Below are 23,926 nucleotides of genomic sequence, written 5' to 3' on the forward strand. Positions count from 1 at the left end.
GACAGTTCTCAAGATTAACTGAATGAAGTCGCACACTTGGGAAAGAGAAGAAAATCATCTGAGGCATGAGTCATCTCATAAGCATTTACATGAAAAATTCCTCCCAGAAAACTGGAGATCTCCAATATAAACTCAAATATGAGTAACAGAAGGCTTGGAAAAGAACTAGACAAAAAGAATTCCCACCCCTTGTTTAAAAAAAAAAATTTAAAAAGCTTGAAATGCCACTGATCACTGTAATGATAATCTAGAAAAGAAGAGAAACCTCCACGCTATGTCAGTCCCTGGAGTTAGATAATGCCTCCTCTCACTACTGTGGTGCATATTAAGGCAACAAATAAAAGACAGACTGTACCAGGAAATTTAGCTAGCCTGGTAAGTTAAATACTGGGGAAAAAAAACAAAACCAAACCTTGAAAAGTTGGTTGAGTGACCAAAATTAAAATTTCAGATGCTGTCAAATGAAAGAAAAAGCTAGCAATTTATTTTAAGACAGGTAAACTTACATAAATAATGTAAGAGAACTATTGTAGATTTGGATGATGGCCAAGTTTCATCACAACAGGTGTGGAAACATGGGAATAGAACTGAAAGATTTGAGTGAGAACTGATACAGGACTGAGAATGAACCCTCAATATGACTGATTTTGGCAAGTATACCACAGTTAATTTGCTGTTTCGGTTGCATTTAATCTTTTGAGAACCAAGAGGATTACATTGTTTTCCAAAGACTTTAGTTCTTAAACATTTGGAAAAGTGATCTCACCACATCAAGAGATGCTCTATAACAGAAGCAGTATGACTTCAAATCTAGAGTTTTAAATATCTTACACATTATTTATAAATTGGAGTGATGTAGGTTCTGTAGCCCAGATATAGCAGCAGAGAAATATTAAGGACTTGTATACAGATATGGATAGAAATAGAGACTACTTCTAAAAAAGATCAATGCGGCCTTTCTGTAAAGGGACAATTTCCAAGACAATAAGGGGATTACCACTCCGTACCAGCTGAGGTTCTGCTGGTTACATGTTCCATATAGAAAGACATGCTTCCATGTCAAATACTAACTCAAAGTAACTCCAATCTAATCTAATTCTATCTGAAATGCCAAGCCTGTGTGGCTGATCACTGTACTTATCTGAGCTGTGCTAAAGTAAGAGAATATCAGTGTTGTGATGCAAAATATGCCAGCGCCTATTTCTTCAGTCTGCTTTGCTAAACAGATAGCTTTCACCCTCCAAAGTGCATGAATCATACTCTTCAGCCTTCCTAATTAACAAAAATAATCAGAGTTTATCCTATATTTTTACTTTATTAGAATTAAATAAATGTATGTAATATTTTTTTCTTCAGAGACAAGACAAGTAGACCTAAAGCAGAACCTGGCTATGACTACTGCCAGCAGCTTTTCCATTTAATATAAAAGGTACACTATGGAAATCAAGAAAACTTTTGCAACAGGTTTAGCAAGACTGCCGACATACTAATATTTCTAAGAATTAAGAAAAAAATTACACTGACATGTGCAATAGATTGATAAATCACATGAAAATTTCCCTTGCTCTCTCACAACTCCAAGTATTCACCACTTTGCACGTACCGTACTTTATGCTGGCACATTCATCCAACAGAAGAAGAATTCATTATAAATATTCTCAAGGCTGCTTCAAATTTTATAAACAAGGCAATTGCTATTAGAAATAAAAGTGAAGAACCACAGCGAGGAACTAGATTAGGTAGCTCTCAGATTACTTTAAAATTTAAAATATTAGCAGAATTAAGTTGTTTCACATGTTGCAGTTACACCCCCAGGCTGCCAGAAACAAAAATTTAAAAAGTACATTTTCCAATCTTTTCGTTTTAGGGAGTTTCATTTAGCAGTTGCCCCTGTAACCTGTTTTAGGAAAAGAATGATCTTTAAATCACCCATGTCACTTTAAGCTGTTTAATTTGAGAAACATACGAAGTCACAGTAAACATTAAGAGAGGAAAACAATTCCAAACTGGAATTATAATTAGAACTATTAATTAGACACATCCCTTCTGGAAAAAACAAAGATCACGAAAAAGCAAAAAACCCCAACCCCTTCCTCCAACACACTCCAGATACTGCTTACATTTAAAAACATATTGGGATATGGCCCAAGAGCAGAATTTCTTATGCTCTTAAAAGCACAGCTTCGGAGGACCACTGATCTCTTACATGAAAATATGCAAATAGGAAGTCAGCAGATCTAATTTTCTTTTGTTCTGAAAGGTATAGGATTTATTCTCTGTGATAAAGCAGTTACTTTTTCTTACTTCTATGCACCAAAAAACTAAAGAGCCAGAAGCTTGAGACCAGTAACCGAGATTTGTAATTCATACTTGCTTTTAAAAAACTAACACCAACATACCTACCGTAACAAAACGGATGGCAATTCGATCCATCTTAACAGCTGGAAGTTATATTTTACTTTAATCATTACAATTTTTGACTGTTTCCAGTATGCCAGAGCTAGTGTATTTATAGTGTATACATTATAAAACTACAAATGCAAACCAAACATTTCTGTGCTGTGACCTGCATTGTTCTGAAAGTTTTCACTCCTCTTACACTGCTGCTGCTTTGCTAAAATGCCCCATCACCAACCCAACACATTTTTTTCCATGCAGGAACCTACTGCAAGGCTCATAAGAAATTCCCGAAAGATCATTGCATTTCAGTGAGCTGAGTTTAACAGCAGAGTTCTTTATGGGGAAACGAAGTTAAATGTGTTCTTACCATTTTCATCTACAGCAAGTACGCTTGCTCCCTTCCCTAAAAGCTCTTGAACAACCACTGTTAGTCCGTTCCGAGCAGCAACGTGCAGAGGTCTGTGAAGACAAACAAATTGGTATATAAACCTTAGAACAAGATATTAAGTAAGATAAGTAGCTTGCATCTAATTAAATGATTATTGAAGTATTTACACTGGTATGTTACTTACACATTATATACATTCTGTAGATATAATAACTAGGATGGGAAAACCAGCAAATCTCTTTTCTTACTGCAAAGAAACTGCACAATAACCATTGTGCACGTTCTTTCTTCTTTTTATGGTACCACACAGTGAGGAAGTAGCTGCTAGAAGAGACCCGCCTGCTTATGAACTTTATCACGTTAAAAATTTAGAAACATCTGGTACCTTACTGTTGATAAATCCTTCACTGAACTGCTGTAACAGATATCATCACATCTGAGAGTTATTCCATGTCACTGGCAATAACAACTAGCATAGAAACTGCAGAATAGTAGCTATTTTATTGCATGTAAATGCTTATAGGAGATGCAGAAGCATTTCATCAATCTGCCTTTTAGAAACCACTATATTCCCCTGTGACTAGAAATGAAAAAAATATTTTACAGTATAATGCATGAAGCAAGAAAAACATTACTTTTCAAAACCTCAAACTATCAACTGTAACCCTGTTTTACAGTGACTTGATCTATCAAGGAGAGTGTGGCTTTACCTCAAATATTCTATCTTTTGCAAATGCAACAGTTTTTCCAAAATTGGTTCGCACTGGCTTAAATAAAACCCTTCCACCACTCAGCAGGAAACAGAATAATCAGCTTACTTCCCTTCTGCTTTGTGTTGCTCTTCATTCACTTTGAGATTCTTAAAATCATTTGAATTAACTGTGAACTATAGTTTGATTTGGAAACAAGTGCCTTACTTAAGAGATCAAAAATGCAAAAGATACAATTAGGAGAAGCTGTATCTATGGTGCTTATATTAAAGTATTAAAATTCAAGAATGCCTGCACACCACAGATATACTGAAAAATGTACTGCAACTAAAATAGAGGCCAACAATTGTAATGCTTATCTTGGCACAAAGTAGGACATTGTTTATGGTAAAAGCTGTTTAGAAAGTCAGTTTAGTTACTAAGAAACATTTGCCAAACCAGTAATATTTTAAACAACTGATTAAATCTTGAAATTTATGTAAACATTTCACGAAGGTGTGAATATGTACCTATTTTTCCCCATAATATCTCTCGGTTAGACTATATGAGCCAAGGCATGTGGGTGGAATTAGATGGGCCTGTGGTAGCGTATTTTCCCACTTCTGTTCCCATCCCGTTTCTGTTTCTCCTCCTCCCAAGTTACCCCTTGCTTTGAGCCAGAAATGTGGCAAAACCAATCCCTTTCCTGCTTTCTGGTTATTTCATGCTGCCTGAGGTGCACCACGGTGAGCAGCAAGAGCAGAGGAAGAACTCTTAGTATCTTAACTCCTTAGTTGAAGCAGATCTCTGAGAACAGTTGGAAGAACCGCAGGAGTTTGAGCATGACAGATTCCAGAATTGATGTAAGGCCAGAGAAATACACAACTTGCTTAGAAGTTCCACGTTTGGTTTTTTTTTCCCCTAAATGGTCAGTGATAGCATTATTCAAGCAGTCTACCAATTCATGTACATAGCTACGTATCAGGTGTCAAATATTGCCTGTCACATAAATATTTTCTTCAAAAGGACAAACATGCAGAGAAGTCATTTTATTAGCGCATCCTGAAATATATTCCCCCGTTTGACATACCACAGTTTTTCCTTATGATTGGGCTAACAAAATAGGCTTAATTCTACTCAAGAGAAGATCTTCAGGAAGCATTAAGAATACTATATTCTCCATAATATTTAATAGAAAATAGTCCTTCATCCTAGTAGCAATAGGTATCTTTTCCTAACAGAAAGCATGCTGAAGCACAAAAGCATACTTCAGCTAGGTTTTTTTATTAGCTAGCTTTGAAGAGCAAGTTTTAGTTTGCTTAGTTTGTTAACTGAAGTGAATTTTAATTGAAAAATTAGGTCATTTATAAAACAGAAAAATATTGGTTTACAGGTAATCTCAGTGGATTGCAGTAATTCCACACAAGATTCCCTGAATCACAATACTCTAAGATTTATTTATCATCCCTTTCACTCTGCTAAAACTAGAACTTTAAGCCATTTCACTTCGAGTCTGTTAAGCTCGATACCTGTTAAGCAATCCAATCAAAATTCAACCCATTTGGAAAAAAAATGCTGAAAAATATTCCTCTTCACGAGCAAGATACTGGTTTTAGCAGAAACACACCAAATGTACAACACACTCACTGGTGATACATACGTTTGCAAGGCTGCATTGGTGGCATTGATGAGGTTTCTATCCGTAATCTTCTCCAGTATTAACAAGGCACTAGTTTCATGACCCTTAATACAGAACAAACATCTGTCATATAGCAAACACTCTTCAAAAATTGCTTTGAATGCTTTTTCAAAGTAACAAATTAACATTTATAGACAGTGCTTGATAGCACAAAGCTCAGCACCACTAAGTCAGAGTACGCACACACCTTGCTGCAAGCCAAGTGGAGTGCTGTGTTCTTAGAACTGTCTTGCAAAGTCAGATCAGCTTTAGCACTGCTAACCAGCACCTCTGGGGAAAGAAAGGTTTGTATTAACTAAAAGTGTATTTCTTAAAGTCTTAATGTGCAAAACGAAAACATAATTTTGACAAAATAGATCCACAAGAACGTTGACTATAAGGCAACTTTCCCATAGTAAGATTAACGTATTTAAGAGCAGAAATACATAAAGCTTTCTCTTTACCAACTGTATTTGTCTGTCCGTTTTCTGCAGCCATCATTAAAGGCGTTTTCCCAGAAGAATCTACAGCATTTACTTGAGCATTGTGACTGAGCAGGAGCTGTAGACACTCAACGTGATCTGTAAAAGCCGCTGCATGCAGAGGAGTTCTGCAACAGATCAAAAGACAATACGGCCACGCTCAGCCACACTTTCTATTTTATTCAAAGGGACACGCTGACTGTGACCCTGGAGAAACAAAAGACCCGGGCGCTCCCTCTCACTGACCCTTTGAAATCAGTATTGCTGGAGCTGTGACTGCTGCCTTTAGAAAGTCACTTTCAGGTCTCAAATGTGTTTCTCTGTGTCATTTATAACAGAGATACAATTTAATTCAGACAAAATAAAATACACATAAAGTACTACCCACAGAGTGATACAATTTAAAACATGCTCAAACTTGCCTGTATAATAAAAAGCCAATTCAAGTTTCTTGAATCAGAACAGGATTTTTAAAAATCTAAAATTTGCTTTTATCCCAGAAAAAAAATCTTAAAAGAATAAAAACAGGGGAGGCAGATTTAATGTAATTAGCAAATACAAAAACCCCAAATAACTATGGAATTTAGCAAAGCCACTCTATTATACTACAAATATTCTTCCACTGTGTGTTTACACTCTTACCTTCCTTTCGAATCTGTTGAATTTACAATACCCGCACCTAGTGTATCAATTAACATTTCCGCAGCACCTTCATTGTCATTTATCCTACAAGGAATTAAACAGGCTGTTATTTAAAGAATTATAAATCTTTTTTAAAATACAGCAATGAAATCTATGAAGAATAATTTTGCACTTCCTTACACAGCACAATGCAATGGACTGAAAGAGTTTCCTTCCATTTTCTGGAAAACTTCCTGTTCCAGGAGGAGCTCTACACAACTGTCATGACCTAAAGCAAATGTAAAAGTTGGGTATTAAAAAGGGGGAGAAGGTCTGTTTATGGATCACAACAAAAAATATGGATCTAAATTAGATAAATCAATATTTCACTTGCAAGATTCAGTAACACACTGGTTATATTCAATAGGGCTACCTTAAGAAACTAAGACATTTTTAGAATATTGAAAATCAAACTGACATTTAACACTGTAAACTTTGTGAAACCTGGAAGGGATCTCATGCTGTCTGAAGAAGATCCAGAACACTTAATTAGTTCCTGACACCTCCATGTTTCAAACTTTATGGTAAATTCACCACTTAGTCTACATGACGTCTCCACCATTTGAGGGTTATTTTTGTTCCATTGTCTTGCTAAACCCAAAGAAAAACCAAGTTGATAGTCATAAAAGATGGAAAAGAACATGTCCAACCTATCATACTACTATTTTCAAAATTCTATATCCTGCTGCTGTACAGGTAGCTAATAATTTTAACTATTTGTTTGATCTTCGATGTCTATATGCGGAGAACCTTAGTTCGACATTCACTGTTGTCTGAAGATTTGTATTTTCATAAGTCCTGTCAAACTTTCATTCTACAAATCGAGCATATTTCAGTTCTGTTTTATTCAGACACTGTGGTCACTCTGAAAATAGACCAAACTGTACAGTTTAGTTTTATGAACACGATAAAGAGATATTATTCTAGTTCAAATTATCAGTGCATTACCCAGTTGTTTCAGCTATGAAGACAGTCTACTTAGATATTCACTTTAAGTGGTAAAGTGAAGCTCTAAACCCTTCCTGATCTTTCTCTATCATGTGACTCACAGGTGAAATAAATGAGAACCTCTACTCTATGAGAAAGGAACACACACACCAAAATCTTTAGCAAAGGAGCTGAATGAGTTTCCTACATTTTAAGGCCTCCCTCGCCCCCAAATCCAAGAAAAGTATCAGTGAAGAAAAAAACCACAAATTCTTATTGAATCACTTTTCTGTACTTTAGCTTCTTGTGCCTATCAAGGTTGATTTGAGAGAAGCTTAAAAAGACCTTTGATCTGAAATAGCTCCTCGCGAGACTCCCTGTGAAGGCTATTTTTTTGGGATGGGTGGCAAGCTTCTATTCACAGGTACTACACTGAATTTCTTGAAAGAATCCTTGAGGCATAAAACTATTTGGTACAAAAATAAACACCTCATATTATGTATTAGATAAGAACACATTCCCCCCCTCAAGATACCATGTCCATCATATTGTCACATTGACTAATAACATCTGAAAGAGGACAGACTTCTTATGCTGCTTTTATAAGTAGTAGTAACTTCTGTCTCAATACCAACAAATACATCGAGACCTGTATTTTAGCTTTAATGTATTTTTACCATTATAGCAGGCCCAATGCAGTGATGTATAGCCGTGATTGTCCGCTATTGCAGGTACTGCATCCACAGACGTAGCTGACTGCAGGAGAGCTCCTAGAACACCTATATGTCCACATGCGGCTGACAAGTGTATAGGGGTTCGTCCCCTACAGTCTCGTAATAAGGACTTAGCACCATGTTGAAGCAATGCTTCCACACATTCCTCATGCCCAGTAACTGCCTGTGAGAGAGAGAAACAGCAAGTTTGCAAATATTAACGTATATAAGCCAAGGTGTATAACTAAAGCAAGCAAACTTCAGACAATTTCTTACATTTTTAGTAACAAAATAAAGCACAGTTATTATTTTTATTCATGGAACAGCCATTCTGTTGAAAAAGCAGCAATGCATTATCATATTGATGACAAAATAATTTCTTGGAATAGCACTGAATGAACTGCTAATCTCTAGGGCTCATTCAATTTTCTTATCTGGCAGAGACTTTAAAAAAAGAAATCGGCATATGGCATGCATTATGCTTTTCTTCCTCCCATTAACACTATCCCTGCCCCACAACAAGAAGCTGTACTCTGGGATCTCTCCAGTCAACACTTTTATAGCAAGATTAAGAGCCTCTAGAAGTCCAAAAGAACTGTGAGGGTACAGAGCAAATAGGCAAAAGCTTGCCTTTTGAAAGCAACTAAAAAGACAATTAAGAATTAAGAATGGCAAAACAAGAATAATGAGAACTTCATTAACACTACATATTAAGTCCATATTTGAAATTTATATGTATAAAACAGGAAAGGACATAAAATAAATATTCTCTTACCCCTCTATGTAATGCTGTCCTTCCCCACTTATCTTTGGCATCTACATTTGCTCCTTTGTTAAGGAGTGAATAAACGCAGTCGGTGTGCCCATTGAGAACCGACAACATCAGAGGCGTCCTAAGCAGAGAGTGAAACAAAGTGTCACCTACATGGAAATTTAACAGCTGGCACTCAGCTGAAATATTACAACTACTGTCCTTCTGGACAACACTGTTAGAATTTATGTCATCAATGGCCTTCTCTAGCACTACCTTCACTCTGAGAATGCCACCCATATTGGTTATTTAGATATAAGAAAATAAATTAATATCCCCTAATTTAGAAGGCCCGGTTAAGCTACTAGAATCCATTTTTTCAGCATCTGGGCAGTAAGCCACATTTTAGTTTCCTTCTAATGGAACATTTTTCACTGCCAACATTATGTTTATTGCAAAATACGGGTCTGATTTGTCCCAGTTCAAATATCATCTCCCTCTAAAGTAATAAATGAAAAGTCACCAAAGTAAAATATTCAGGTTTTCCCTTTATGCAATGCAATAATTTGTGAAGAACAGAATGTGTATCATTTAAACTCACTGTCCATTTCCATCTTGAATATCCACTGCATTCTGTGGTTCTGCATTTCCTATCAATAGCCGCAAACATTCTGAGTGACCATTTGTAGCTGTAAAACATAATAAAAATACAAGCTTTACATTAACTGCCTTTGAGTATACAGCTCCAACAGAATGGTAACCTGCTCAGACTAAAGCCCCTGAGCTTGAGAACCCACTGTACAGCTTTACCATTGTTATAACTTAAAGGAAAACACAAAAACTATGAACACTAGAAAGTGATTTCAGAAACTGGGTATTCTCAACTGTATAGTATTAAAAGTAATAAATTCCATCTGTCAATTGCCAACAGGTATTTGTTTTTTTACATATCAATGAGGTTAACCATAATTAGAATACATGCTTATATAACATCCACAAGGAAGAATAATTAAATATAGCAACTGGCATAACTTTCGCTTGTTTGAAGGCAGGGGTAAACACGTACCTAGCCAATCATACATAGATTGTTAGCAAGTGTAGCATGTGCAGTTACGAAACGATAATTGAAATTGCATTTAGAAAGAGGGGAAGGAAATGCAATGCACGGAAGTAATTAACCAAGCAGTTAAAAAAAGAAACAAAAAATTGAGAAATCACATTTAAATGCAACTCATGAAAGATAAATGATTACTTGTTGGAGGGGAAATTATTTGTGACATACAGCTGCTGTATTCAGTCCACATAAGAACAGTGACAATTCATCCTTCTCTAGCAGAAAGAAATGCTAACAGAAGTTATGAGAACCTAAATAAAATAGAAGAATACAGCTTTTGCTCATGGGCAACAAATTAAGTGGTTAGAATGATGATGCTTTGTACATAATACTCTTTTTACTGCAACATTTCTAGAACACCAGAACTATAAATGTCAATTTAAATAAGCCTATTTTCAAAGAGAGGAAAAAAATGAGAGTATAGTATGAATGCTAGACTTTGAGACAGATTTCTAAGAAAGGCAGTGAGAAAATATTGCAAAGGATTGCTGTTATTTTGAAAACACTCAGGATTCATTTAAATCCTTGGAAAAAAATGGAAAGTATAGTTTTCACGTCTCTTCTCAAACTGACAAAATTCTCCAAGACTCCAGTCATTTTTAGAAGTATTTTACTGCCAAGACAGGCAACACAATCCACGGATGTAAATTTGGGCCTACGGTTTGGGACACATGAAAAAAGAGTTAGCTGAATGGACAAGGACAACACACCCTTCCAGCCAGCAGCGTGGAACAGCCCTCCTCAAGCCAAAATGTTGGTTTGGGTTAATACCACTGTCTATCTGCCAACCGCTTTGTTACACCTTTCTTTGCATAGCATATAACCTTAAAACTCATCATCTATTCCTAAACACCAATTCTCAGAACGTTAATGACAGAGACTCCTAGACATGAAGATGATCCACTTGAAAAACCAAAATTTTAGAGGTTAGCGGTTAGCACATACCTGCTGCATGTATTGGGGTCCTCTTTACAACATAATCTTTCACCAAGATCGATGCTCCCTGATTAATGAGCACATCTACACATTCCACATGTCCCTTAAAGGCAGCAAGATCCAGTGGTGTCCTTCCGTTGTTATTCCTCACATCAAGGTCCAGCAGTGACTGTACCAGCACTTCCAGAGCTTGATGGTGGCCGTGATAGGCCTACAAGAATAAGGAAATTCCTCAGTTTTCCTGTTTTGCACATTTTCTTCCCCTTCCTTACCTGGATTACATAAATGAAACTGTGAAGATACTATTTTTGTTTTAACATGTGGAAGAGCTACTCATGTAGCATGTAAATATTTAAAATACTTACAACTAATTTTAAAAACCCCAAAATTTCAAGCAAGAAGGTTGGCATTTTTTTTTTTCCATTTTATCCTTTCCGTCAGCAACTGAAACTACTTTCAGAAAATATATATCTCCAATTTTTGTAACTACCAGTATTTTGAATACTGCATGTTTCACTGCTTCACGTTATTTTTACATTGCCCTCAGATTATTTCAAGTGAGGAACATATGCAAACTTAACTAATTCCTATTAGTTTTTTAAATAAAATATTTAAAAAAGAAAAAGCCAGTAAAATTTATAAATAAAAAGAACACAGTACAAATAGCTTCAGTTAACATAACTGGTAAAACAGAAGGGACTTAGGGGATGAAACAGTTAAGAGATCAGAATGGATATACAAGGATAAAAAAAGTAGCACAGAGAATACTCTGTAGGTATGTGTCAAGACAAAGTGTCAAATTAATAATGAAAACAAACATATACAACTATGATTTTATAATTGTCATGATAAAATTAAAATGTATACTCACGAGTACAGAACCTCATGCAGTCTCTGGTAACTGCTTTCATTTACCAGTATTGAAGATCACTTTTTATTTTGGCCATATATATGTACTGCATGAGACTTTTTCAATTGCCCGAAGTCCAGTAAAAAGACGAAAGCTACATATTGAGCTGGTTACTCTGTATTTTGAACACATTTGTGCAGACAGTTTCATCAGGTCCTCTCCTACACTACTCTGTGCAAATGTGTCTTAAAAGTACTAAGAACAAACATCTGTCATCCTAAACAATGATGAGGGTAAAACAACGATGACGATAAAGTCATAATTACTTATAGACCAAGTCTTCTGAAAGTTTCATTAGTATAAATTATAACATAACTCTTAACTAGAAGATTGCAAATGAAAAGTGTTCCACGAAGCAAGTTTCAAGAAAAATGCAAAACTTGCCCTGTGTATCTTATTCAGGAATAACATGTATTTATTTTTGCATTGATTGTTATTGACCGATTTAAAAAAAATCCAGAATGAATAAAAGTGTGTCAACAACCATTTGCAATTAGATGAGCTAACATCACTGAAGAATTAAATACTTACAGCCAGATGCAGTGGACTTATAGGTGCTCTGTTGTCTGAATCATTCAGCATGTCAGTACCTGATGTTTCCATTAGCTTGGCAGAGAGAGAAAGTCAAGAGTGAGCGCAAAAATCCCTCACTTTTAAAAACAGTCATCAACAATTGCTACCGTTTCCAGTATACACAGATTGAAAAATAAGGAAGAAAAATATGAAGAATAATATAGGATTACAGTTTCCTTAGGAACACTAGATCTCCTTCAACCTTTTAAAGAGTTTGAATTGCAATGACTGCAACCCCTCCCTCATATTCATCTCCCAAGCACAGTTGTTTCATTTTGCATAACAATGCAATAATTAAGTAAGAAACTAATCTCAAATCATCATTTTTTTTTCCTGAAGCAGCCATATCAAATAATACACAAGAAATGCATAAAAAGGGAAGACAAGGTCAGGTGAAAACAGCTGTAGTAGGAAAAACAAGAAAGCAAACAAGTAACCATTTAGACTAGGTGAAAAGTCAGCAAGAAAACAATATGAAAAGCCAGAATGCAAGATAGATTTCTAAGAATAGAAAAGCATTTCCCAAAAAGAAGAGGTAGACCCAAAAAAGGCATGAGCCTTATAAAATACGATTAAAATACCCATGTGTATACATTTCTATTTGTTACTTTCAGATGTGTTCTAAAGTTTTAATTCTGGGTCTTTTTCAAGACCATATTTAGTTTAGTACACTAGTAGAACTAAAAACATTCAAGGTGTTTAAAGAACACCAAATACATTCAGATCACTAAGTTTTCATTATCATACTTTTATAATATGGTCATATAAATGTTTCAGTAAAAAACCAAATAGACTAGAAAATATTTTTTGGTTTTAAAATTCTGAATTGCAATTGAAATTAAATAATACAGCTATGCACTGAATAAATGGTTGAATAAGTCTAAAAATAATTGGTATTTTTAAAATTACATGTTCCCTTTTGCTGTACAGTGGCACTTTAACAGCAAGAAATAATACACTTACAACATCTAGAGGCGTTTCACTTGCAATCTGCAATTAAAAAAATTCAGAATTCATGTTTGAATACATTTGAATATAAAAGTATAACTTGTATAAAAATACTAAGTTGTATAATATAACACAGAGAAGATAAAATTAGGATATCAAATAACATACACATTTTTGCAAAGGGATTAATAAAAAAACTACCTGAGGCTTTAGTATCTAAAATTCTAATATGTGGCTCTTAGTTACTGTAAATACGTGAACTATTTTAAAAGGCACTCTTACTTTACAGGTTTTTCCTACATTTTACTTTGTTCCTTCAAATGACACTTGCGAAATTTCTTAACGCTTCTCAGTGGGATAACCTGTGGTTATTTTATTTCAGCCACCAGGAAAAAAATTAGTAGTGTAGCCTAAGTTAAGAAACAAAACAAACCTAATATCCCACATCCTCAACCAGTTCTCTTTTCATCTCAGAATGTATTGTCTTTTAAAGCAAGTTATCTACCCCCTTAGCTCCTCACCTTGCCCCTATTTTAAGAGTACCCAGTGCTTAAGTATTTATTCTCACAGGGGCTGAAGAGCCGAGGTGGAGGAACCCCCGGCCTTTGCATCATATGCCGTAAGAGCAGCTGTTACAGCTTCATCTACGATACGTTTTCTTACCAATTCAAGACATAAGCGATGACCATAAGCAGCTGAATAATGAACTGCATTGTATCCTTGTTTGTCTCGGATCCCCGGATTGGCATCATTTCTTAGCAAGTATTCCAGGCACCTATTTAAATTGACACATGCAACCATATATCTAAATGTTGAATTTCAACTTTACGCTAAGTGATAAATTGTTCCAATTCTGTTGGAAAACAGGATACAGCACACAGGAACACTGATTTAATGTACAGTATTGGCTAGGACTAGAGAACACCTAACTCCAAGTGTTAAGGTCAATCACAAAGCTTCCAAAATTTGAAAGAATCCTTCTAGGCAGACATTCTGCATCCTCTGAATTATGTGACTTGGTTAAAACAAGCATTTCATGGCTGCTTTCCTCCTAGCTAATACAACCGCAGTTACCTTTGTTAATATAATTGATGACTATTTTTGTATGTTTTTCTGTATCAGTACCTTCTTCTGTACTCAACACAGAAGGTAGAGAACCAATAACTGAGTTACTCACTGTATGTATCCAGAAGTCACACACACATACACTTCAACCACCAGACACTAATTTATTGATTTTTAAAAAAAATAGTAAACATATGTAGTTGTTCGCATACTTGTATCCTACCATTCCTTACAGAAAGTTGTTAAGACAGAACATGATCAGCAGAGTTTCAACCACAGACACTCAGCCAGAAGGATGAAAAAAGTCAGCTCCCTCTCCCTATTTTTGTTTCAACTTAAGAGACTCCATGCATGCACACTGAACAATTTCCATAATTTTATGTTGTCTACTGTTTCAGCAACATTTTGCAGAGCCTACAAATAATGTAAATTAGAACTCTGAAGAACCAGCAGCCACCAGAGAATGAAGAGGTAAATTGATCTACACTGAACTACCTGACATACAACAATCTCAGCTTCAAGAGCTTCAGCAAACAGGGTAAAGACTGGTTAGAAACCAACAGTCCCAGAGTAACATCTGGTTCTTTTGCAAATGTATTCACAAGACCATAATAAGAGCCCCCAAACATCCAGATAGACACTAAGCAAGATCAAGATTGTACAGAGTCTCTAAAATTCTGAATTAATACAAGAGGAAAGGAGGGAGATTTTAGATTTCTTATTGACAGACTAAGATAGTTCAGGTACTTAACTTGTCTGAGTTTGCTCAAACACAGTTAGGATTATGAAGGTCTTCTCATGTCCTACCGTAAGCAGAGCCTTCAGAATCTGAGAAACTGCACATACCATATTACCTGGTAACAGAACCAAGATTGTGTCGAGAACAGAACATCTGGTACTTCATAAAAGGCAGATGGCCTTCACATCCTTGGATCTGATCTCCTTGTCTGGGCTCATCAAAGACAAATTCATTCAAAACTATCTGCTAGTATACTGAATGACTGGATCATTTGTTTCCAGCATGGGAAAAAAAGACTGCATGACATCCCACTTGTCAACACTGCATATTGTGATTGATCGTCTGTTGAGACCTTGGCACAATATTGTCAAGAGAAGACCAGAAAGCTCTGTCTCTGTTCTACACAGCTCTGAGCTCAAGAACACTGATACGAAATGGTTGGTCCTTTTGCCTGGAGATATCCATGATTTTCACAAGTGCTCTCTGCCAATAAAGGAGCATCTGTTATAATAGAGCAAAATGAAGAATGGAATGGGTAGGTCTTCTCAGCACTGAAAGAATGTCTGACCATTCAGGAAAGGAGAACCAAGCAGCTAGGGGAACACTGATCCCAGAGAGGAGTGAGATTTGTAAATCTTATGAAGTATACCATGAAGCTACACTGTGACTAAAACACAGGCAAGATACCACTGAGGTGGCAGTCGTACATTTAAGTGCAATCATATCTCTTACGACTTGGAACATATCCTGCAGTAAAATGACATTCTAAAGACTGAACTACAGCTAAACAAAATCTGGGAGGTGAAAGTCTAAAGACACCCAACATCTGCATGGCCACTTCATCAGGCAGAAGTCCAGCAAGGGAGTGTGACATTCCAGTCCTTCTATTATAAAATGGGTTGTTACAACTGTTAGTTTAGGACTATTGATTGTTCCTGTGGCAAATCCAGACAGGAGAATCTTGCATTGATAATAGTCCAGGAGTGCCTTTAAGTGAAGCTACTTTCTACACAACATATAAGTTGGGGAATGACCTGTTGGAGAGCAATATAGGGGAAAGGGACCTAGGGGTCCTGGTGGACAGCAGGATGACCATGAGCCAGCACTGTGCCCTTGTGGCCAGGAGGGCCAATGGCATCCTGGGGTGTATTAGAAGTGGGGTGGTTAGTAGGTCGACAGAGGTTCTCCTTCCCCCTCTACTCTACCCTGGTGAGACCGCATCCAGAATATTGTGTCCCGTTCTGGGACACTCAGCTCAAGAAGGACAGGGAACTGCTGGAGAGAGTCCAGCGCAGGGCAACAAAGATGATTAAGGGAGTGGAGCATCTCCCTTATGAGGAAAGGCTGAGGGAGCTGGGTCTCTAGTTTGGAGGAGACTGAGGGGTGACCTCATTAATGTTTATAAATATATAAAGGGTGAGTGTCACGAGGATGGAGCCAGGCTCTTCTCGGTGACAACCAATGATAAGACAAGGGGCAATAGGTGCAAAATGGAACACAAGAGGTTCCACTTAAATAGGAGAAGAAACTTCTTCAAAGTGAGGGTGACAGAGCACTGGAACAGGCTGCCCAGGGAGGTTGTGGAGTCTCCTTCTCTGGAGACATTCAAAACCCGCCTGGACACCTTCCTGTGTAACCTCATCTGGGTGTTCCTGCTCCGGCAGGGGGATTGGACTAGATGTTCTATTGAGGTCCCTTCAAATCCTTAACATTCTGTGATTCTCTTTATATCACAGTTGGACGGATTAATTCTGTAGGTCAAGAAGAACAAAGACGTGCGCTTGGAATGCAGAGATGTTTATAGCTAGTCACAATCATGACCTTGAACTTGCTGGTGAAACCATATGGTGACCATCCCTTCTTCTGTCTGGGATTATGAAATATTTCTCCTTTATCAGTTAAATAAAATGCGCATGAAACTAAAAAATATATTACCTTGTCAAATCCAGCTTGGAATCTTTCTTCCTTAGCTCAGGTTATCTAAAGGTTTCACAGATTTCCATTATCGGTAGTGACAAATGGGCCAGTTGGATATACTGATAATATGAGGGTTTTAGTTCCCACTTATTTCACGGAAAATTGTTTGGTGAAAAGTTATAAGGAAATTTCAATATTTGTAGTTGTATGTGATGTCTGTCCTGTGATAAACCTGCAGTGGGATTTGGCATATTTAGATTTGAGAGGCAGGAATCCTAACATAACCTCTGATTAAGGTGAAGAGTAGAAACTTGATAATTCAGAATCCTGGAGACCATTCAAACCTTGGAGAAATACAGGAAGAAGTTTTACAAAAGCAGCCATCTCCTCAGGGAAGACAGCATGACCCTGCAACATCGGAACATCTAAGCCTTTTCATGGAAGAGCACTCTTCCATCTGCTCATTCCAGGCAAGTTCATCATCTGAACGAGATCCAGTACCAGCTGTGATGAAACGGGAACACATTTCAACATGAGTAAGAAAGCTGTCGGTCAAGGGCCCGATGACCCCGTGTGCGATTTGCTGAAGTGAAGACCTGACTTTTGCTCTTCCACCCCAGACAAAGGTTGGAAGTAACAAATCAGATGAGTGAAGATGAAAGGGGCAAAAAGCTGCAGGAAAAACTATGACTAACGAAACGTCTAATTACAAAGTACTCTGTCTCATTACAAAGTTGAGAAGAACAAGAATGACAAGAAGGTGCATTCTCACTTGCATCATTTTGTGTCCAACATAAGGAAGAAAAGTACTTAGGTAGGTAACGAAAAAGGTAAAAAAATCTCAAGTTTTAAAGAGTAATATACGAAACACAAGAGGTAAATAACTTTACATCAAGTTCAACATATCTAATAAAAGCTATCTGTAAAGCATATCTACGTTTTTAACCAGTTAATTCAGGTTTTATTTGCTGAGTAAACAAATGCCTGGATTTCACTAATGGCAACCATGCTTGTGCGCTTTTGTTTGAATTGAAACAGGATGAGATTTCTGAGAATCCACAGACAAGTCAACTTGTCCCCTCTAGTGAGAATTACTGCCCCTACATTTTATTTGTCCAATCATCTAACTTTCTTTGTTAATTTTAATCAATGATTTTGTGTTAACATTCATGGCTCACTAATAAATGTTAAACATCACTGGCTTTGGCTATCTAAATTTCTATACTTGTGTACTTTCTCTATATGTGTGTTCACCAAAAGCACAATACACTAAATACACTGCAGGAAGCAAAGTCTATCAAAAATCCTTGAGTACCCATTCTTTCCAATGCAAACCAGATAATTATTTTTGCTGCTTCTTCTCATCCAGGAAAGAGATTAAGTTAGCATTTTTTGCATACTTAACTGTCCTCAAGAGGCCTCTTTAAAAGGAGATTAATCAAACTTTCTGAAAGCCCAGATAAGTTAAATTTATTTCCCATTTATTTATGGGTGTACTGTCTATTAAATAATTCTAACATGGAGCATGTACTTTTCTCCCTGAAATTTATCTCATTCTGCAATCGTGTTTCTCTGTCTAGTCTTGTTAAAATGAGGCTTACTGGTGTTTGTTCCAGATCAGAAGCATTTGTTAAAGATGCAAAAGAAAAATTTCCAAACAGGAACAAACATGAAAATAATTTTCAACAAAAACATCCTTGCCTCTAAAATCTGTCTTTAAAGATGTCTGAACAAAGACTACAACAATGCACATAGATATCTTTGGAATTTCTACATAGATAATTTCCTGACTTCTTTTTTTCCCCCCAGGCTTTATATTCCAACTCAATAATCATTTTTAGCTTCATTCCTATTTTGAATATGAGCTGAGCAGTGCTGGTTTTCCAGCTGTCACTAATCATCTTGCTGCATCCATATAAAAAGCTTCTCCTCAGGCCATTCTGCTTTGCAGTCTGTCTTCCAGACACCCAACTGTTAATCAGCAGGGCGATATCACGTGTGTTCCAGACACGATTCTTTGAGTTACCTCCCAAAGCTCTGCAGTATTGCCATCATCCTTCTTGCTCATGCCTTTTATAAGACAGATGGCAAAATGATGTCATCTGAAGACCCATTATAGTTTGGAGGTTTTCAGAGCAACTGTGAAGCTAAAATTAATCCTAGCTCAACCTGTAAGAGGGCAATTCAAGTAAAATTATCTCAGCAAACTCCAGCAGGAATTGAAAGTACATCTAAAAGGCAGCAATTTTGTTTTGAAATTTGGGTTTACATAACAGAGGCAGGTACTTTGCTTGTTTTGACCTGTGTATGAGAGTGTGGTCCTCTTCTCAAGTCTCCTCAATTATATTAATAATGTACAGTGTCTGGAGCTTAAGTAACCTCATCGATTTTGTGCTACCTATATAAGCTTCGCATGGAAGCATTTAAGTCATTAATAACTATGTTAAATATAACCATTAGTTACAAAATAAACACATGCAAGAGACATTTATGGATTTATGAAAGTTTCTGGATGAATTTCCTTACTAAAAGTGTAACTGCTTCACAAAAACTTACACTAACAAGAGAGTTGTAATGCCAAACATGAATAGTGTAATCAAACAAACAGATAAAGCATCTTATATCTGAATGTCGAGTTAATGTCTATCCTGATGTATGCTGACTGTAAGTCACAGTCTAGTTTTACACTGTATTTCTGACTAACTACACAGATTTTTGGGCAACATTAAGAACTCTCCATAAAACACACCATCTTTCATAAGAATTTGCTTTTAAAAAAATGACCCTACTGCTCACAACTGTCACAATAACCCCCACAAATGATATTTACTCAACCACTCACAGCAGGTGTGATTAAAAACTCTGTTCTAAATTAATTCCTGAATTAAAACATCTTAATTATAGGAGATAACAAAAAAATTACAATACATTTTATTATTGCTCATTTTTCTTAGAAATATTTGTTACATAAAATATTTTATATACAATGAACAATCCCCTGTTAAGTTTAAGCTTTAAAAATATAAAAAGAACGCATTTGGTGAATATGAAGGCAGAAAATACACAAAATCTACAGCTCAAATGTTTCTAAGGAGACAGGCTTTGGTACCAAGCATGCCACTTACTTTCCATCTGTGTCTGATGCAGCTGCATAGTGCAGGGGTGTACAACCCCTCTCATCCAGGTCGTTCACACTAGCTCCAGATCCCACCAGGGCAAACAGGCACTGATAATTACAATTGGCAGCAGCATAATGGAGTGGAGTTCTTTAGTACACATTTAAATAAAAAGTACAATGGTAAATAACAGCAAAATAATATTATAGAGACAGAAAAAGCAAAACAAAACGTAACTTAAATCCTCCGTCCGTTTTTTAACAAGTACTTGTGATGAAGAATGCATCAATACAACATTAAAGAAAATCAGGACATTTTTTAGGCGCCATCTAATAATGCAGCACAATATCTCAGGGATCAATTTGCTAGCCAAAATATGCACAGACTTTGTATTAAGGGAAGCTTTATATTAATTTTCTTGTGTAAACATATAGAGGAAAATCAAGTTTACATTAGAAATTTTCTTTCTAATTAAGTAATTTCAAGCCACATGGAAATATACGGACAACTCTAAGAACTGCAAAGCAACTAAACAAGGTGAAAATAAAATACAACAATTAACAAATAGAAGTTTTCAACAGACAGATCAGAATTTTGTCTAAAAGAGGCAAGCATATATATTTTTAACTACCCTAACATATCAGAGGTATTGTTAAAGAAAACTTAAAAACAACCCAACCTTGCCTTCTTATAAAAAAGCCATGAAATATTAGTACCGATGTATAATCTCAGAGGAAGCTTATTCCAGCTTCAAATACATGAACAATTCTCTAAATAAACCAGTTCAGACCAAATTTCAAAAGTACCACGATGACTCAGAATTCCATTTTCTATTTTTAAAAAGAGATTGCTACTATAAATATCTCAATTTTGAGGACACAGGCACTTAAAAGTGTCCTACCTCTTCCCCCTCCCTTAAAATCACTTCTTCCCCATTTCTCTCCATTTTTAACTATTTTAATCTTTTCCCTCTCCTGAAAGAATTGCTCTACATATAAAAACCAAATCAAACCCACGAAAAACCAGCTTTCCATGACAAAAGTTGTTACAGATAGCTGTTCCCTTCTCAGGAAAGAACGGAAGTGGAATTTAATGCAAAACACAACTTTGCATCTATAATATTCTCCTCAAGTCCTACTCTTGCTGTTCACATCCTGGAAAATAATATTTTCCATGACGTGATGTGAGATTTTACACAAGTGCTCATCATGCCATCTAAACTTAAATAATCCTATACTAAAAATAGAAATTAATGTGATTCCAAACAAGGAAACGAAAAGGGGTGGATATGACAACAGGAAACTGGTGAAGCAGTTATAATAAAATAATGGATTTTTTAATAAAAAAGCTTAGAAACGGCAACAGAATTATTGGTTTGACTATTACATTATTTGGAAAACACCACTAATGCCCTTGGATGAGAGCAATTTAAACTCGTTAGATCCATGTTATAAGCAAAAAAGGCTCACAAAAATTACAGTCGAATATGGAACTCAGTCTTTAAAAACAAGACTAGACACCTACTTAACGAAACACAATAAATGAAATATGCTTGTAACTTTTGATAACATATGCTGAAGCAGAGTTTATTAGAGACGATGTATCTTAAAAGCCATTTAAACTGGAACACAGAGATTTGCCCACATAGCCATATGCTACTACTGTGATACTTTTAACAGCCCTTTACAATACACAAATCTAGAAAGTCTTACCTCCCAAATCTGTCCTTTTTGTTGAAGTCTGCACCAGTATTTAGTAGAAGATTTAGGCACTCCAGATTCCTATTAAATTAATGTAATTTTACTTGTGATTGCATTTTTTATTTCCCTAATTTTGGCCTCTGCAAATATCAAAACTGCTACACATACACATCTCATATGTTATTTTTAATGGAACTGAACTGTCATATGAAAATTTTGATAAATATATCAAAATAGATTTCATAATTGCAGGACCAAATCAGGAAAGAATATAAATTCTTTCAAGTCTATAAATATATATTTTATTGATATAAAATGGCATGCATAAAGCACATAAACATTAACCTAATCTAACAGAAATTTCGATTCTTAAAAACACACAAACAATAACACCTGCACGTCACATGATTTTGGCTACCAGGCTTCCAGTACAGAGGCAAGTTTTAAATGTATATATTTTTAAGGCCAAATGCAAGTTGCAACATAAATATTTTATTTTTTAGTGTAACTAATTTTCAATACAATATGATCATCGTAACAGATATACAATACTGCTTAGCATTTAAACACTATCTTAGTAACTTCCCTAAACTGGAGATGAATGAGGGAATGTGTCACAAATTATGTGTTTTTATATGAAAAGATAGCATTTTAGCTGTAATAATTCGCAACAGGATGCATCTATCAAGTATCTTTTGACTTAGAATGATTACTTAACAGTGTTACTTAAACAACATTGAAACAGAAAAATGAAAATATCAGTATCATGGAGTTCTTGTGTCCCACAAAGTGTATCATGAAATTTATTACCCAATTCTTCCAGGCAATTTTGAGTAGCTGCTATAGAAAACCTACAATGCAATAACAATAATCAATATGGATCATAACTCAAGTAATGAGCAAGTAGTTCTGACTACTTCATCCACCTAAACTCTGGAATTTAACTATGGCCTTTAATTTAGTTAGATTGATCTTTTGTTTATGTATTTGGTAAAAACACATTTCCCAAAGTTGCTGTTCTCCACCTCATCTCCTACAGTGTTCTTAGCTGGGCATGCCATCGTTGAATGCTGTAAATTCTAAAAATTATATCATCGTCATCCATGGGAACTTAAAATAAAATTCAGTTCATCCCCAAGAATAAACCTAAGGTAAGACTGATGATACTTGGACACCGTACTCCAATAATTAATTATTGAGCTGAATATTTATTTTTATTGATTGTTGATAGAATCCATCTTGAAATTATTTTCATGTTTACATAAATTCCAAGGGGAGAGGGCAGGAAAAGCACAGAGAGGAAATAACAAAGAACAGGAACGATCAGCAGTTGAAAAAAGAACACTAAATATGAAGGCATGAATACTTTTTTACATACCCTCCAGCTGCAGCTGCATGAAGACAAGTCCTGCCAAAGTCATCTGGTGTGTCAATGTCAAAACCTACAAATAAAGTAATTTGTAAAATCATTATGTAACACCACCTTTCACAAAAGTGCTCTCATCTACTCTTAAGAGAAATGCTTGCTAAGCAAACTTAGCAGGTATTTGCAAACTTAAGCACTGAAAATTTACTTCATTTGAAACACATCCTTGCTATTTGCAGTATTTTGAATAACAGGCGTTCAAGTGAAACTGAAAGGGATCAAGTAAAAGACAATTAGCTGCACTGAGGCTATATTCTTTCTTATACTATTTATCTGCTAATATTTCTGTGTAATGTAGTATTGAATATAAAATATATTAAGGTAATAGGAAAATTTAAGAATATGCTAGAATTTATCAATGTTATACAGAGATTTAGAGATTTTTTTTTTTTTAAATAAAGAGGGGGATGTCAGCATTACTAAATCCAGAAACTACTTAAATTTCCATCCTTGAGTTTAGGTCTAGTTCCAGAGAAAGAACTTTGTTAAGCTGGACTGAAGGCTGTAAATAGCAATTACTTATAGAGGAGCCCTTTAGAGAACATTGTAGTTTTCTATTCCCAAAATGTGTGAACTATGGAACTTCAAATTTGAGATCACAAACTTCAACTGTGCAATTCCATATCTAATAATCTATTTTCACATGAAGATTACTATTTAAATCAGGTTTCGAAGCTACTTTTTTTTAGTTTGAGAAAATTACTGTATTCTCCTATGAGTCTTGCTCTTGTGTAACAAAACTTATTAGTTACATCTCCAGTTTTGGTACTTTT

At 35.8% G+C, this 23,926-nt stretch overlaps 1 protein-coding gene across 2 annotated transcripts in view; it reads right to left on the reverse strand.

The window, feature by feature from the left end:
* The window catches only part of ANKRD28 (ankyrin repeat domain 28), a 130,873-nt gene that overhangs the window by 6,658 nt on the left and 100,289 nt on the right, over positions 1 to 23,926 (reverse strand). For both annotated transcript variants that reach the window (XM_065630158.1, XM_065630157.1), the window contains exons 12-27: positions 23,106 to 23,169; positions 21,740 to 21,808; positions 20,037 to 20,177; positions 13,854 to 13,965; positions 13,206 to 13,232; positions 12,201 to 12,275; positions 10,769 to 10,970; positions 9,311 to 9,398; positions 8,734 to 8,851; positions 7,923 to 8,142; positions 6,460 to 6,547; positions 6,280 to 6,363; positions 5,620 to 5,765; positions 5,364 to 5,446; positions 5,138 to 5,220; positions 2,768 to 2,859 (exon numbers count right to left, since the gene is read on the reverse strand). In XM_065630158.1, coding sequence (XP_065486230.1) covers positions 2,768 to 2,859; positions 5,138 to 5,220; positions 5,364 to 5,446; positions 5,620 to 5,765; positions 6,280 to 6,363; positions 6,460 to 6,547; positions 7,923 to 8,142; positions 8,734 to 8,851; positions 9,311 to 9,398; positions 10,769 to 10,970; positions 12,201 to 12,275; positions 13,206 to 13,232; positions 13,854 to 13,965; positions 20,037 to 20,177; positions 21,740 to 21,808; positions 23,106 to 23,169 — 1,692 coding nt within the window. The remainder of the gene's footprint in view (positions 1 to 2,767; positions 2,860 to 5,137; positions 5,221 to 5,363; positions 5,447 to 5,619; positions 5,766 to 6,279; positions 6,364 to 6,459; positions 6,548 to 7,922; positions 8,143 to 8,733; positions 8,852 to 9,310; positions 9,399 to 10,768; positions 10,971 to 12,200; positions 12,276 to 13,205; positions 13,233 to 13,853; positions 13,966 to 20,036; positions 20,178 to 21,739; positions 21,809 to 23,105; positions 23,170 to 23,926) is intronic.

This window comes from Caloenas nicobarica, chromosome 2 (assembly GCF_036013445.1).
Source record: "Caloenas nicobarica isolate bCalNic1 chromosome 2, bCalNic1.hap1, whole genome shotgun sequence".
NCBI classification, from domain to species: Eukaryota; Metazoa; Chordata; class Aves; order Columbiformes; family Columbidae; genus Caloenas; species Caloenas nicobarica.